General features: G+C 36.4%; 1 protein-coding gene across 2 annotated transcripts in view; it reads right to left on the minus strand.

Annotated features, from left to right (window-relative positions):
- LAMA2 (laminin subunit alpha 2) overlaps window positions 1-14,217 on the minus strand; it is a 447,053-nt gene that overhangs the window by 177,567 nt on the left and 255,269 nt on the right. For both annotated transcript variants that reach the window (XM_084889596.1, XM_084889597.1), the window contains 2 exons: window positions 9,768-9,854; window positions 3,689-3,900 (listed from right to left, as the gene is read on the minus strand). In XM_084889596.1, the coding sequence (XP_084745722.1) occupies window positions 3,689-3,900; window positions 9,768-9,854 (299 nt within the window). The remainder of the gene's footprint in view (window positions 1-3,688; window positions 3,901-9,767; window positions 9,855-14,217) is intronic.

The raw sequence follows: 14,217 nt of genomic DNA on the forward strand, positions 1-14,217 counted from the left end.
CCCCAAGGTAGTACTACTGACAACTAACTTTTTAGAAGAGAATGTTTTCTGACTTGCTAGATCAGGGGTGGGGGGTTGTATGAGGCCCACAGAATCATTTGGTCTGGCCATGCCAAGGCATTAGGGATGAGTTAATTAAATGTTACCAAATAGAGCAGGCTAATATTTAAGTTGATAAATTTGTATGGCCCATGAATTACATTATAAATATCCATATGGTCCTTGGCAGAAAAAAGGTTCTCCACCTCTGTGCTAGGTGACCTGCCAAGCTTTATGTCATTTGATCCTTACAACTCTACAAACTGTATGATTAAGTTGCAAAAAGCTTTAGCACAGTACCTGGCACATCGATATGCTACTGAAATATTAATATCATCATGATTATTCCAATGTTGAGAATAAAGACATTGAAATTCAAAGAAGCCATAACTCATACAAGGCCATGGTTGGTAGGTGATATAGCTGAGTCCAGAACCTCAGTCCCCAGACTCCAGGTGAATAGTATTTCCATCACTTCTTCAGCTCTTTCACTTCTTTATAGGCACATTGGAGTAACATTAAAAATATTATAATCCCCATCTTAAGTAATGCATATTAACTATTGAACTAAAATATTTTTGAGAAATTATCAAAATTAATAGCACCCCTGGTATAATATTAATGCCATTATTAATCGAGCAACATTACTTTTATAAAATTTAGTAATTATTTACTAAGTGCCTGTTTTGGTTAAGCTCAAATCATGAGTTTGAGGGGAAAATTTATATATATATGAAATATATATACTGACACACATACATACCTTTAAGATTAGAAAGTATGTAAGATAAAAGCATTGTTTCAATTATACTAAGAATATAGCATTACAATTTTCAGGAAGAACTTTTACTTTACAACTTACTATCTCTGAAGATAGAAAATATATTTGGCTTAAGTAATTATTTGTCATTTCTGTGTTATGAAGTTGTCTGATATCATCCTGACCCATATATCAGTTTAAAAAATAAGTGGTCTTTTTACAAATGCAACCCTAATTATTGGCTCACTCTGAACTCTATGAGTATATTTTCAATGGTATATACAATTTCATTGATTTCAGAATAAAAAAAAATATATAAGGGGAAGATGATATGGGAATTTAGATTATTCATAAATGGTTTTGTAAAATTTTACACAATATTTCATGTTTCTGGATACCTTGATCTGAGCACAGCTTATAAATACATTATAAATAGCTACTCCATCAGCGTATGTTATTATTCTGTTCATCTGGCTCCAGATTCCACTTAGTTTTATTGCTTTTCTAAAAACTGTTTGATTTTTCTTCCAGTAGTTTGGCCTTCAGTGTCTGCCAACTTGATAGCAATTGAGTGGGTGTTGATGCTAAGGGCCCAGCCCCATCTGCAGCCAGTCGCTTTCCTTGGGACATGGTCCAAGGACAGTCTATATTTGGGGTCTGAGGAAAGGCTGAAAAAATATTTTCTTTATTCATTTCATTTGAACACTAGAATTACTGTATAGACCTTTTAAATATCTTTATGTATGTTTCTTATGCATATTATAAGAAATGTTTTTAAAATCTTAAATAATTAATAATTTAGAATCCACTTTTTCTTAGAGGGGGAGGAGAAGATTAAATTTACAATAAATTAAAGTCATTCTGAAAATAATGTAAGCAATGTAGAATTTTTAAGTGGCATTTTTAAATGAAATGTATGACCTTAATGTCATTCTTAATTAATGACAATTGTTGTCAACTTAAAAATAACAAAAGCAGTGTAAAATAAAGTGGCATTTTAAAAGAAATGTATGGCACGAACACTATAGATAAATTTGATAAGCAAAATATATTTTTTTGGAGTAGTGTACTTTCCATGAAGAAATTTAGAGGCAAGTAAATCATTGTTTATCGTGAATTTTATTCTCTTGAGGGTTTATCACCTATGCAGAGAAAAGTTATTGCATCTGTGAAAAATTAGCTTCAAAATAGATAATAAATTAGTTTCTTATAGTTTTATTCTTAATGACATGCCAAGAAGCATTAAAAACCCTAATCATGTCTATTGCTCATGGCAAGTAATATAAAAATTGGTGATGGTTCACAAACGTTTTCATACCTTATTCTTGTATGTGTTCTTAAGATTTGATGCCATTGACCCTTGATTTACCACAATAAAATGAATGAAGGAATCTCCTCAAAATTTTTGGAGGGGTTTATTGGAAAATAGTTTTTAAAAAAAGGTCATTAAATGATTTATACAGCCCTAAAATGAACATCCCACAGAGCTCAGAGAACTCACGACCACCACAGCACTTCTACGAAAGGAGCTACCATGTGTGAACATGCCAGATCCCAGGCAGCTCACTGGATACTTTCTGTGGGGTAGATCCTTTCGTCCCCACAGAAAATGGTGACCCTTTATGTAAATGATGACACTGAGTCTCAGTGAGGTGAAATGTCTTGCCCAAGATCACACAGCTAGAAAGTGCAGATCATAGATGATGTGCTTGAATGGACACATTTCTTAAAAGCTCCTGATTATTTTTCAAAGATGCCATAAACCCACAGTGTTTAAAAGCCCTCCAGAGCTGTTGGAAAATCTGCTTTAAAAATTATTAATTGACAGATGAAACTAATAGATGTCATTGTCCCAGAGAGATTTGGTTTTGATTCAACAAATTGCCATTTTCAAGTGACAAAAAACTGACACTCATCTTACAAATCTATGAGGAGAAAGACACCGCTCTTATTGAAATGGGTGTTTACAACATAGACACTAACATATTAGATTTCCAGTGGTTTCTATATTTTTGCAGCTCCCGGGAGCCACTGAATTATTGGAAGAGTCTCTTGTTACATAGTGCAACTGGCAGAATAAAATTGTTGGGCTGTTATTTGTTCTGCTTGAGGATTGTGACAACAGATGAATCTGATGATGGCAGTGCAAACCACTCAAGGGCTAATATGGACTAACATTCCATTTAACTCTCCACAAGATCTCCCTTGCATTTATATTAGTACTAATATAAAGAATGGGCAACTTCTCTGCAACACTATAACAGAACTAAGAAGGGAAAGATGAGGGAGGGATATACTGACCATTATGGATGAGGCCCTACAATAGCTCCTTTTGTGGAAAGATAACAGCACTCTATGAATAGACCTAAGGTGAAGGTTACTCATTTAACAATTACAAATGACAGTGTGCAAAAATATTGGCAGAATCTTCCAACTATGATGAAATGCAAGAACGTAAAGTTCACATATGAAAGGAATAGATTCACACCTACTGAGATACTAATTTAATAATGTGGGAAGACACATTTATTTCAAGAAAATAATTAGATCTGAGATAAATCAATAAAGGCTAAGTAGGTCCAACCTATTTTTCAACATTTTCTTTTCTGCTATGGACATACATTATTTTAGAATATTTGCCCCACATGTAAACAGAAATGTGTGCATCATTTGAAAAAACAATGGCACTTGAACAATGCATTAATTTCTCAGGGATTTACTCTACTAGTAGGAAAATATTTTAGGATCGTCAGACTGTGTATAGGTTGTGCGTCTATCATAGATGTATTACACATAATTTCCTACTCTCCAATCTCACTCAAGAACTCATCAGCTACTCTGAGGTGCAATGCATCAATTTTGTCAGGGGCATCAATAGTTCAAACTTACGCTGACAGTTCCTTGCATCAACTGCGTCTCCAAAATATCCATCAGCACAGCGCTCACAGTACCGGCCTGTTGTACCTGGCTTACATATCAGACAGGCGCCAGACAAGCTGTCACAGCTGCCAGGAATGGAGAAGTCAAGGTTGTCATTGCATTGGCATGGCTGACATGATCCTCCAGCTACAGAAGGTTGTCCAAAATAGCCTTCTGCACACCTAAGGCAAAAGAATTCACCAGTGAGTACTTGGGAGGAATTAGTGAAACTCATCTGCGTAATACTTACTACATATTTTCCACACTATCCCTCTCTCAGGACACATTTTCTTTCTAAGTGTTCCTTTTCTCAAATGCAAGATGATTAAAAGTGTTTTTCTACAACTGTAGTGTAGATACAAGATGAAATCCTGCCAGTCCCACTAGTAATTAGATTTCAGCAAGAAAAAAAAAAAAAAAGAAAAAAAGAAATCTTGTTACTGGCACTGAAGACGAGACCAAAGCATGATAAGAAATCTGCTCCTGGCATGTTAGAGGAATCCACATCCATGTTGGAAAGCCTTTGTATTATAGTACAACACTGTATATCTATCTACTCCAATTGGTTATTTTCTGTACAAATGTGTAAGGTTCATGTTTTTTGGTGTTTGTTCAGCAAGAACTTTTTATAAGAAAACAGGCTCACAAGGAAATTCAGTAGTGAGAATTCCAAAATGTATTAAATAGAAAATTATAACTCAAAAGGATCTCTTTATTATTTGGGTGGAAGCTATGGGTATCTCTACATTAACAATAGGTTTGTATGTGTTTGCATACCCAAACAAAGGCAGATTTTCATGAAAGAGTCTTTACTGAGAAGTGCATGTGCTTATACTTAGTACTATGTTAACATGCTGAAAGGTGATGCCTAACTGTGCCACAACTCGTATTAGCAAACTCTAGTGTTTTGTTTTGTTTTGTTTTGTTTGTTTGTTTTTAAAAGGACTAATAGGCCAAAACCGGTTTGGCTCAGTGGATAGAACATCGGCCTGTGGAATGAAAGGTCCCAGGTTCGATTCTGGTCAAGGGCATGTACCTTGGTTGTGGGCACATTCCCAGTGGGGGGTGTGCAGGAGGCAGCTGATTGATGATTCTCTCTCATCAATGTTTCTAACTCTCTATCCCTCTCTCTTCCTTTCTGTAAACAATCAATAAAATATATTTTAAAATAAATAAAAAAGGACTAATCACTATTTTATATATTATTGGAAAAACAAGTTTTTTATAAGGCATGGCAGAGATTTTAAAAATTTATAGTATAAAATTATCCTCTTCCCCTATATTATATTTAAAAATGTTACTTCATGCTACAGATGCACAAATACATCTTTATAGGAAGCAGCTATTTATATTCTGCTCTGTCTTCTCTTACATTTGCTCTTGCTTCCTATTAAGCCACACTTGCAAAAAGAGAAGCAAAACAGTGTATCTAAAATATAACAGTCGGGCAGCTCTGTTATCTGCACTATATTAGCAACATAAAATGACTTTTTCAACAAGTTCAAAATTAAAGGGGAACAAAAACCATGTGGGAGAATATAATTTCTATAGTACATTACTATTATGTTCATCTAACCACAGATGTGTAAGTCACTGTGTAGAGAAATGCTCTCTACCAGTAGAAGAAGAAATGGTTTAAATCCAGTACATCATAGGAGGATACTTTAATAATATCACAATTATGGTGCAAAGTCATTAATTCAGTCCAAGTTTTCTAGAACATATATTGATGCAATAAGTCTTGCAGAATTAACCTTTTATCATAATTTTTAAAATTATATTAATTATATTAATTTTAAAATTATATTTATAAAATATTTTATAAATCATTTTATATAATTATTATAAATATTGATTGGAAAAACATTGCCACCCACAGATATAAATATAATTAGACAATTGCTTATTAATTCTTTTTGTAAAAGGTGAACTAATGTTTCAGTGCTTAACATTCCCCCACAATCCCTTCAGGGTGGAATTTAACAAACATAATAGGAAAATCTTTTTGAATTTTAACCCAATTCTTCTTGCCTTACTTGATATTCAGAGCTTATGAGCACACCCAAATGTATCTCATTTAGTTTACTATTAAGAGAGTGACTGCTTCTCTAGAATAACAATATACAATGATCATTATCACAGTCAACAAAAACCCATTATTTTCGGCTCACTTTCCTCAAAATGACTTACTGCCCTCAGGAGAGATGGTGTTCTATAACAAGATCTGGAAATTTTTCTCAACAACAGATACCAATTAATAAGTCTACAATTCTCCCACAATAAACACATGCACACAAAACAAACAAACAAACAAACAAAAAAACACACCTCTGTCCATGAGAAAATTAGAGTAACTGAAGAAGTATCAAACTTTTATTTTTTATTGTAGAACATATACTTACTAATTAATTATGCATGATAGATAATCCATATGTCACTTTATTGAAAATTGTGCATTCAAGTTTTATTACTAATAAATATGTATATGGGATCCTATACATAGAATAGTATTCTTAGAGACTTATAAAACTGTTTCAATAGAAGCGATTCTAGGGTCAGTGAAAACAATACTGTTAACCATATAGCTTTTCTTAATAATAATAGTCTGTATAGTCTGATCAACTAGGACTCATTTAATAAAAATTGGTGTAAATCATAGTCCATTGGACTTTTCCAAGTTCTTATTCTCAGAATTTCACCCTACCAACATTACTTGTAATTAAAAATCTGAAGTCCTCTCATTTTCATATGCAAGACAGTATGAGGATTTAAAAAAAACAACAAAACGAAGAGCTTTTTGAATTTCTTGCTAGAGAGGAACACCTTGACATAACAAAGTCACAGTTTTGTTCCATATTTTCTAACTTTTTTTCAAATAAAGTTGCAGTATTTTAGAAAGAGACACTTTAAATATAAGTGATACTCCAGGTAACACATGCAGTTATGTAATGACTTAGAAGCAATATAGAGGAAGAGAGGCCAAGATAGAAATATGAGATAGAATAGAGACAGAGATGGAGATGGAGATGAAGATTAGAGAAAGAGAGATGAGGTGATAGAGACAGAGACAGAGATAGAGATAGAGATAGGGATAGAAAGACTGGCAGAGGTGGATAGAGATAACAGTAAGAAGAAGAAAGTAACATTAGTGAGATTGTTATCCCACTCTACTCCATCATTTCTTCAACAGCTTTTGGCTAAAATTGCAGCATATGTTTCCATTAAATATGAACTGAAAAGAATGCTTAAATCTCCCTAATCAAATTAGACAAGCTCTTGCTCCACCCCGCCCCCCCCCCCCCCCCCCCGCTCCTGACCTTCCTCAAACATCTTCTGTGCACTATTACATAATACTAATACAAATAAGACACAGTCTTTGTACTGCAGTCCATGAAGAAGAAAGACATACTTAAAACTGTAGCACTGAATGTCTAGAGCTGAGCAAATACTGTTTTGCAAGCATAGAAAAGAGCAACTAACTCATATTATGATTAATTAAGGACGCTTTCAGGAAGATAGAGCTGAATTTTAAGAGTTGAACAGGCAGAGGGAACAGAATTGGCAAAAGCACAGAGGAGGGTGGCTGGAATATAAATGGCTGTGCAATATGTCTGTAGTTTACCGTTTATATGGTGCCTTTCTACAAATTAGAAAAAAAATGGTTTTCTCTGGGCATATGCAAAAAAGGGGGGAAATAATAGGCACAGCAAGAAGGAAGCACACTGGATTTGATCCCCTAATCTGTCCATTGGTTAAGTCCTTTTATGCAATATACAAACTGTGAAACCACATATGCAGCCCTTTGAAACCTCACATGGAGCCATAGTTTTGCTAATAGTACTACCAAGTAAGTATAAATGTCCCTCTTTTTTTATTTCTGCAACTCTTTCTCAAGGGCATCCAGGACTCAGGGGCTCAAGCTGACTGAAACACAAGTAGAATCTCACCAGCATGGTGATCAAATGACAGTTAGCCTTGATTCAGACTCAAGCATTTCTGAAGCAGAGAATAGCTAACTGGAATTTGGGAGTTAAGATTTTAAAAAACAAAAAAAGAACTTTTTTGACATTGAATATAAATCATGTGGATAAATTATCTGTGAATTTTCAAAATATGAAGCAATTAGATTCAAATAACTTCTGCATTCTTAGTAGCAAGTGTGAAATTAATCTTAAATTTGACCTCTCTCTTCACTTAGTGAGGAGTTATTAAAATTTGGTCAGGTAGGGAGGGGCCAGGGTTTAAAGGGTCTGTGTATCTCATTAATTTCTCTTGATGCTCCAACATCCATCCCTTTTTGCCCTGCTTTTCAATTTTTCTTCTCTTGCCCAGATGATAAAAGACTAGAATCTTAGCAAAGTGCCATGATAAATACATCATTCCTGACTCTCTTATTTGTTTAAAATATTCCCCAGAAGAAAGCAGTGATATACATATTAATCTTTACCTGAGGATATTTTTTTACATTGATTTTTAGAGAAAGAGGGAGGGAGGAAGGAAGGGAAGGAAGGGAAGGAGGGAGGGAGGGAGGGAGGGAGGGAGGGAGGGAGGGAGGGAGGGAAGGAGGGAGGGAGGAGCCTTGGAAGAGAGAGACATCAACATGAGAGAGACACATTGATTGATTGGTTACCTCATGCAGGAGCCCCTGAAGGGGATCAGGGATGGAACATGCAACTGAGGTACATGCCCATGACTGGGAATTGAACCCACAAGTCTTGGGCCTCAGACTGATGCTCTAACCATGAATCAAACCGGCAAGGGCAAAGCAGTGCTATCTTAAAGTATGGGTGCTTTGGCCACATGCTAGTTTCCTAAAACTAGAGTTCTGCATGTAACAGACGTGCAATTACTATTTTGGCATATCTTGTTTTGCTATCCTCCTTTCCATGAGTTTTCTTCATTGTCTTAGAAATGGTATGTTCTGCTATTATCATAAGTGATCTACACATGTCCTCTTATTTTAAACACAATTAAAGACCTTCCACTTCTCGATGGCGAACAAATCCTTCTTACTTCAGTTCTGTTATTCCATTACTAATTTACAGACGCTGCCATAGTCACAAATAGTACTTGTTGCTGCTAGGAACTGTCATTGGCACTTTGCCCATGGACTGCTAGCTGCCAGCTGAATGCTCTCTGGGAGAATGGCCCTTGCTCCATCTATGCACCGTGCTTGCAATAGGGGTGATGGCTGGCAGGAGGACAGGAGAAGACAGGCGGAGACAGCCCTCTGTGGTGTTAGCTTCTGTGATGATGGGGAAAGCAGGTCACGTCCTCTGCCTCCCATCCTACCCCCGCTCCCTGGGATGACAGCAAAGGGGACTGTTTTCAGTGCTAAAACCAGAGAGGTATTGTTGTGTTTGTCAGTGGCATCAAGGGAGAATTCTGTACCATTTTCATACTGAAACTGAAATCCAGAAGAACCTTTTCTTCAGAAAAACTTCAGGAGGGAAAATAATTACACAAATTCCATACAATGATATCTATGGCTGCACGGCACAGCAGCCTAGTGAAATCAACAGGAATCACAATGCTGACTCCAAACCACTCAGAGGAGGATATCAATCATGATAACAAATTATATTTTATTTCTGTTTTCAAATTATATTTAAGGTAAATTCTGAACTATTTGCTAAACGATGAACTACAGAGTTAAGCCACAATTTAAGGACAAAAAAAAAAAAAAAAAAAAAAAAAAAAAAAAAAAAAAAACTAATTAGAAAGCCAAAAAGAAATGGTGGCCATGTAGGCAGTAAGACAAATCTTAGACTTTCCACTTGAGCAATACTTTCTCCAAAGATTGTAGGTGGATGCTTACCTTTTAAGATTAAAACATTAATCACACATCCTCTGAGCAGGGATTTACAGAGACATTTCTAGAGAATAAATAAACTATAAAAATATAATGTATCTGTTGGACAAGTGTGGTGAGAGACGTCCTTTCATTGCACTGCGTGTGGCGGCGGACAGTGCCCGGGATGATAATGCCTGTGGTTTTATGACTCCCCGGGTAGAAATCATTTTGAAAGACAGTGGTGCTTGCGCTTACCTCTCGCAGCGTGGTCCTGCGTACCCGACAGGGCATTCATCACAGATCAATCCAAGGCTTCGGTCCAAGTGGCACGTCGGGCTGAAGCTACATTGATGTTGTTGGGAAACAACAGGGACAAGGGAGAAGCACAGACACAAAGTCATTAGTGGTATCTTTTCATTTCTCTTCCTCCTGTACTGCGGTGACAACAGGATGCGGGCCGGTCATTCTCGCCTCATAGATGGAGAGATTAGGGTCTGGCCAATCGAGGATGAAATAGCACTGCTATTTCTGCAGACATGAAGATAGCCCAATAGAGAGCAATATCCCGGTGACATGTTATTAACTGACTTTGGACTGTTCTGGGCCCGTGATCACCAGTAACTAGTGGGACTGTGCTGCTTCTTTCTAGGGATTCCCAGGCCTGGCACAATACAGCCTCACATTCTTTCTCTCCAGCCAAAGCCTTCTGAAACTGAAGCCGCCCAGAAAAATGTTAGAGGTTTTTGGAAAGTTCAGTACATGGTAGTGGAAGTGGTGGTGGGAATAATGGTGGGAATGGGGTTCCTACTTTCGGTACTGCTACCAAAGGTGTGTGCATGAACATGTGTGCATGCCTTTGTGCATGCCTGTGTGTGCACATGTGTGCATGCATGTGTGCAGGCTGCTGCCCATAAGTACTTAACACAGAAGGAAGCCTCCGAAAAGCTTTCACAAGAGATCAAGTGTGCAATAATAAAACCAAAGGAACTAAAACAACATTTCCATTTCTCATCTTCTGGCATATCCCAAAGTTTACCTCTCCTGCTGCATGTGTTTCCCATGTGGGTCTGAAGGAACAGAGTTGAGTCTAAAACCAGCCAAGTAGCTAATTGCTTGTTAGCTTTAGCCTTCAACAATGCATTCAACTCTGGCCACATTTCTTTGCCTTGTGAGAGACACCTCTCATGCATGAACCCTTACCCTCAAATTGACAGATGGCTCTCTGAAGAGCCATCAACCATTTCACATTCTGTAAATTCTGCTGCTCTACCATTATAAAAGGAAATGCCCCCAATTAATCTTTCTCCCATTCTGTCTTCCCTAAATAGATTTATTTTCTATTATATATGACAGGATAATTCAGTAGAGGCTTTCTTGATGGCCAACTGAATTAGAGAGAGAACAACAAATTAAACATTGCAAGGCCCGGCTTCATTCCACTCCTGACACTTGCATGACTTTGGAATACTTTCTTCACTTGTGCAGATCAGATCACCAGTACTATTATGAATAATATTCTTCTGGGTTAACTTACAGTAGCCCTCAAAGATTTAATAATCCTAAGTTTTTGATAGTAGCAAGCTATCAGAACCAAGTAGTTTTATCATTTAAACATTTCCACTCAGTGGAAAATCTAAACGAATCTGTTGAGATATCAGTGGGGTGAGGGTGGGGAGCTTGGTCTGTGATATCTTGAGTTTACAAATATTACCCAGTTAAAATATTCCACGTTAAGGGGTTATGGTGACTGCCATTAACAGCAGGATCAAGACACACCCAGCCTGAGCTCTGTGAGAGGAGAAACATCTTTCAGAGGCAGCCTGTGTCTTGCCACCTTTGACCCCCAGGGAGCTCACTGTGGGTGAGTTTATTGGCAGGAGTATGGCTGCACTGCAGAGAAGAGGCACATGTAAAAGCGAAAAGAAACAGGATTTCCCTTCCTCACCCCGTGATTTGCTATTGTTTTTACACATAAAAGGAAGGACTGGATTTTGACAAATTTAAAAAATGTGTGCATGCCTTCTTTCAAGATTGGCATTCTATAACTATCTCCTCATCTCTGGAAAACGTTTCCCATCCATGTGGGACTATAGTGATTGAAGGAAAAACGCACCAATTATTTTTAAAAACCCTAAATCTGTTTATCATAAGTCATGTTAAAGGTGCTTGACAAGGCTTCTGACACTTTAAAACCATGTATAAAATAGATTTCAAATTTCTAATATATTCATGCATTGCTTAAAGCTGACAGAAGTAAAGCAAAATGCTGTCACTGACAAAAGTCAGTACTTTTATTTCCCAGGAAAAATTTAAGCAATGATAATAATACATAAGATTTCATTAGCTCTTTCCATTTTCAGAGTGGTTTTTGCAAATAATTTTATTGCATTTTTCTCAAATTTTATGAGCTGCTTCTGGCAGACATACTTTTTCTTGCCCAAGGTTATAACTAGGAGAATTTAGCATGGGATCCAGGACTTCTGAATTTTAATCTTATGCTGTCTTCTTTATCCAACCAGCATTAAATCTACTTATAAAAAAAATGTGTGTGTAAACTTTTAATCATATAAATACCTGACAGGATACATTTAAACAAAATGTCCTCATAAAATATAACTGCTTTTGTGCTTCAGTGTTCTTTAATCAATATAAACTGAGGGTTCACTCCCTGATAACTATAATTGAATATATAGCTATGAAGAAAATAGCATTCAATACCAAAAGTAAGATGAGAATGAAAAAAAACAAAACATGGAAAACAAAAAATGTCTATAGAATTTGGATTGGCAAATGCAAAAAAATGGATTTGAGTTTGGCCAAAATTTGAAGCTAACTGTTCTGTGACAGAACAAGGGAACTGAACTGTAAGGTCATTGTTGATTTCAAGTGCTTCCAAGATTATGTCATTTGACTCTAGTTGGCCAGTTCTACATTGGCAGAGGGAGTGTTCTGCTTCCTGAAGTATCTACTACATGCCACAGAACCCAAAAAGAGCAAGCATTTCCACAAATACGAAGAGGAAGAGAAGCTAATTTTGGACTGCATAGTAAAGATATGCACATGGAAATCATTTTTATTAATGGCTGAACATAGAAATTTATACTTATAATGATGTGTTTGTGTGTGTGCGCGCACTTGCGTGCTCTTGTGCGCGTACACGCTATGTATGAATTTGCTCCAAAAATAATTTAATTCTACCTACAAACAGATGTACATTAAGATAAAATGAATTGCCTGGGTTACGGGCTTGATTCCCAGGAGCGGGTATGCAAGAATCAGGTAACCAATGATTCTCTCTCATCATTGATATTTCTATTTCTTTCTCCCTCTCCCTTCCTCTCTGAAATCAATAAAAAATATTTTTAAAAAGATAAAATGAATCAATAAAGTTAAAAACAAAAAAAAAATCCTGAAAAATCAAATCAAATCAAAGTAGAAATTTTATTTTGTAAGATCATGTTCACTTGGTAATGGCCGGTCAACATATGGCTTTGAGCTATCTCACACCTATTGCAAGAGAGAACAAATTATCTTTTGGGACTAACATTCCCTTGGTCACTGGCTTAACATTTCCATCATTAGGGTTAGACAATCAGGGCATGTTCTGTGTTTGTAGATTCAATAAGGAAGAAGAATTCCTTTTAACTAATTGTAACCTGGAACACTTGGGTAGAGCAAGAGAAACCAAAAGGGATTAGAACCTGCAAGGGAATGAGAAGGAACAGAGGCCTGAGAAGAAGAGAAGAAAATTGAAGGAAAGACTCATTTGCTTCATGATTTCGGTTTGGGCCACATGATTTTTTGACGTTTCTTCATAAGTGTTTTCTTCTTTCAGTTCAGTGGTCTCTGTTTTATATATTCTTAGGAAAACCATTAAGCAAACACATGTTTCTTTAATTATCTTCAAATACTATGAAATTTGAATTAATGTTTGTAATTGGGTTTTGTAATTAGAATTGGGTTATTTTCTGTCTTTGGATATTATATTTCTCTAAACCTGGGTTTCTCATTTTGCAACATGAGGTAATATGATCTACTTAATAAAGCCTTTTATGCTAAAAATGTAGGAAGAAAACTCTTACAGTGGCACAATAAACATAGCTGTGATTTAATACTTTAAAATGTTTTGCAAAAGTAGATTAATTTGTTTAAATTCTAAGGTACTTAGTCACCCGTTACATAATTAAACTTGCAGTTTCTGAGAAAGGAGGCAGGTGTAAACACAAGGAAGGCACACAGATCAACTTTTAGCTAATCACTATAGGAAAAGATATCCATGGTTACAAATAAACTCCAATATTTTACTAGTTTAGCACAAGAAAGGCTTATTTCAAGTTTATGCTACATAGCTAATACTTATTAGTAGGGAACTCTGTTCCACAGATTCATTCAAATAGCAAAGAATGGGCATCTTACCACTGTGCCACGCTGCCCCCTCAAGATGGACTCTCATGAGAGAAGAAAGAGCATGGGCAATTTTTAACTGCACCTAACCATTTGCCAGAACTAGTGATATAGCCACAACCTCATTGCAAGATAGGTTGGAAAAGGTGGAGAAGTCCTTGTACCATACGATAAGCATTACTATCTCTAAGAGATCAACCGAAGGACTTGTATACATGCATATAAGTACAACCAATGGACACAAAACTCTGGGGAGGGAGGGTATGTATGGGAGGGGGGGGCAATGTTAAAATATGTACAC

Source organism: Pipistrellus hanaki (genome assembly GCF_964339955.1).
Source record: "Pipistrellus hanaki genome assembly, chromosome: 7".
NCBI lineage: Eukaryota > Metazoa > Chordata > Mammalia > Chiroptera > Vespertilionidae > Pipistrellus > Pipistrellus hanaki.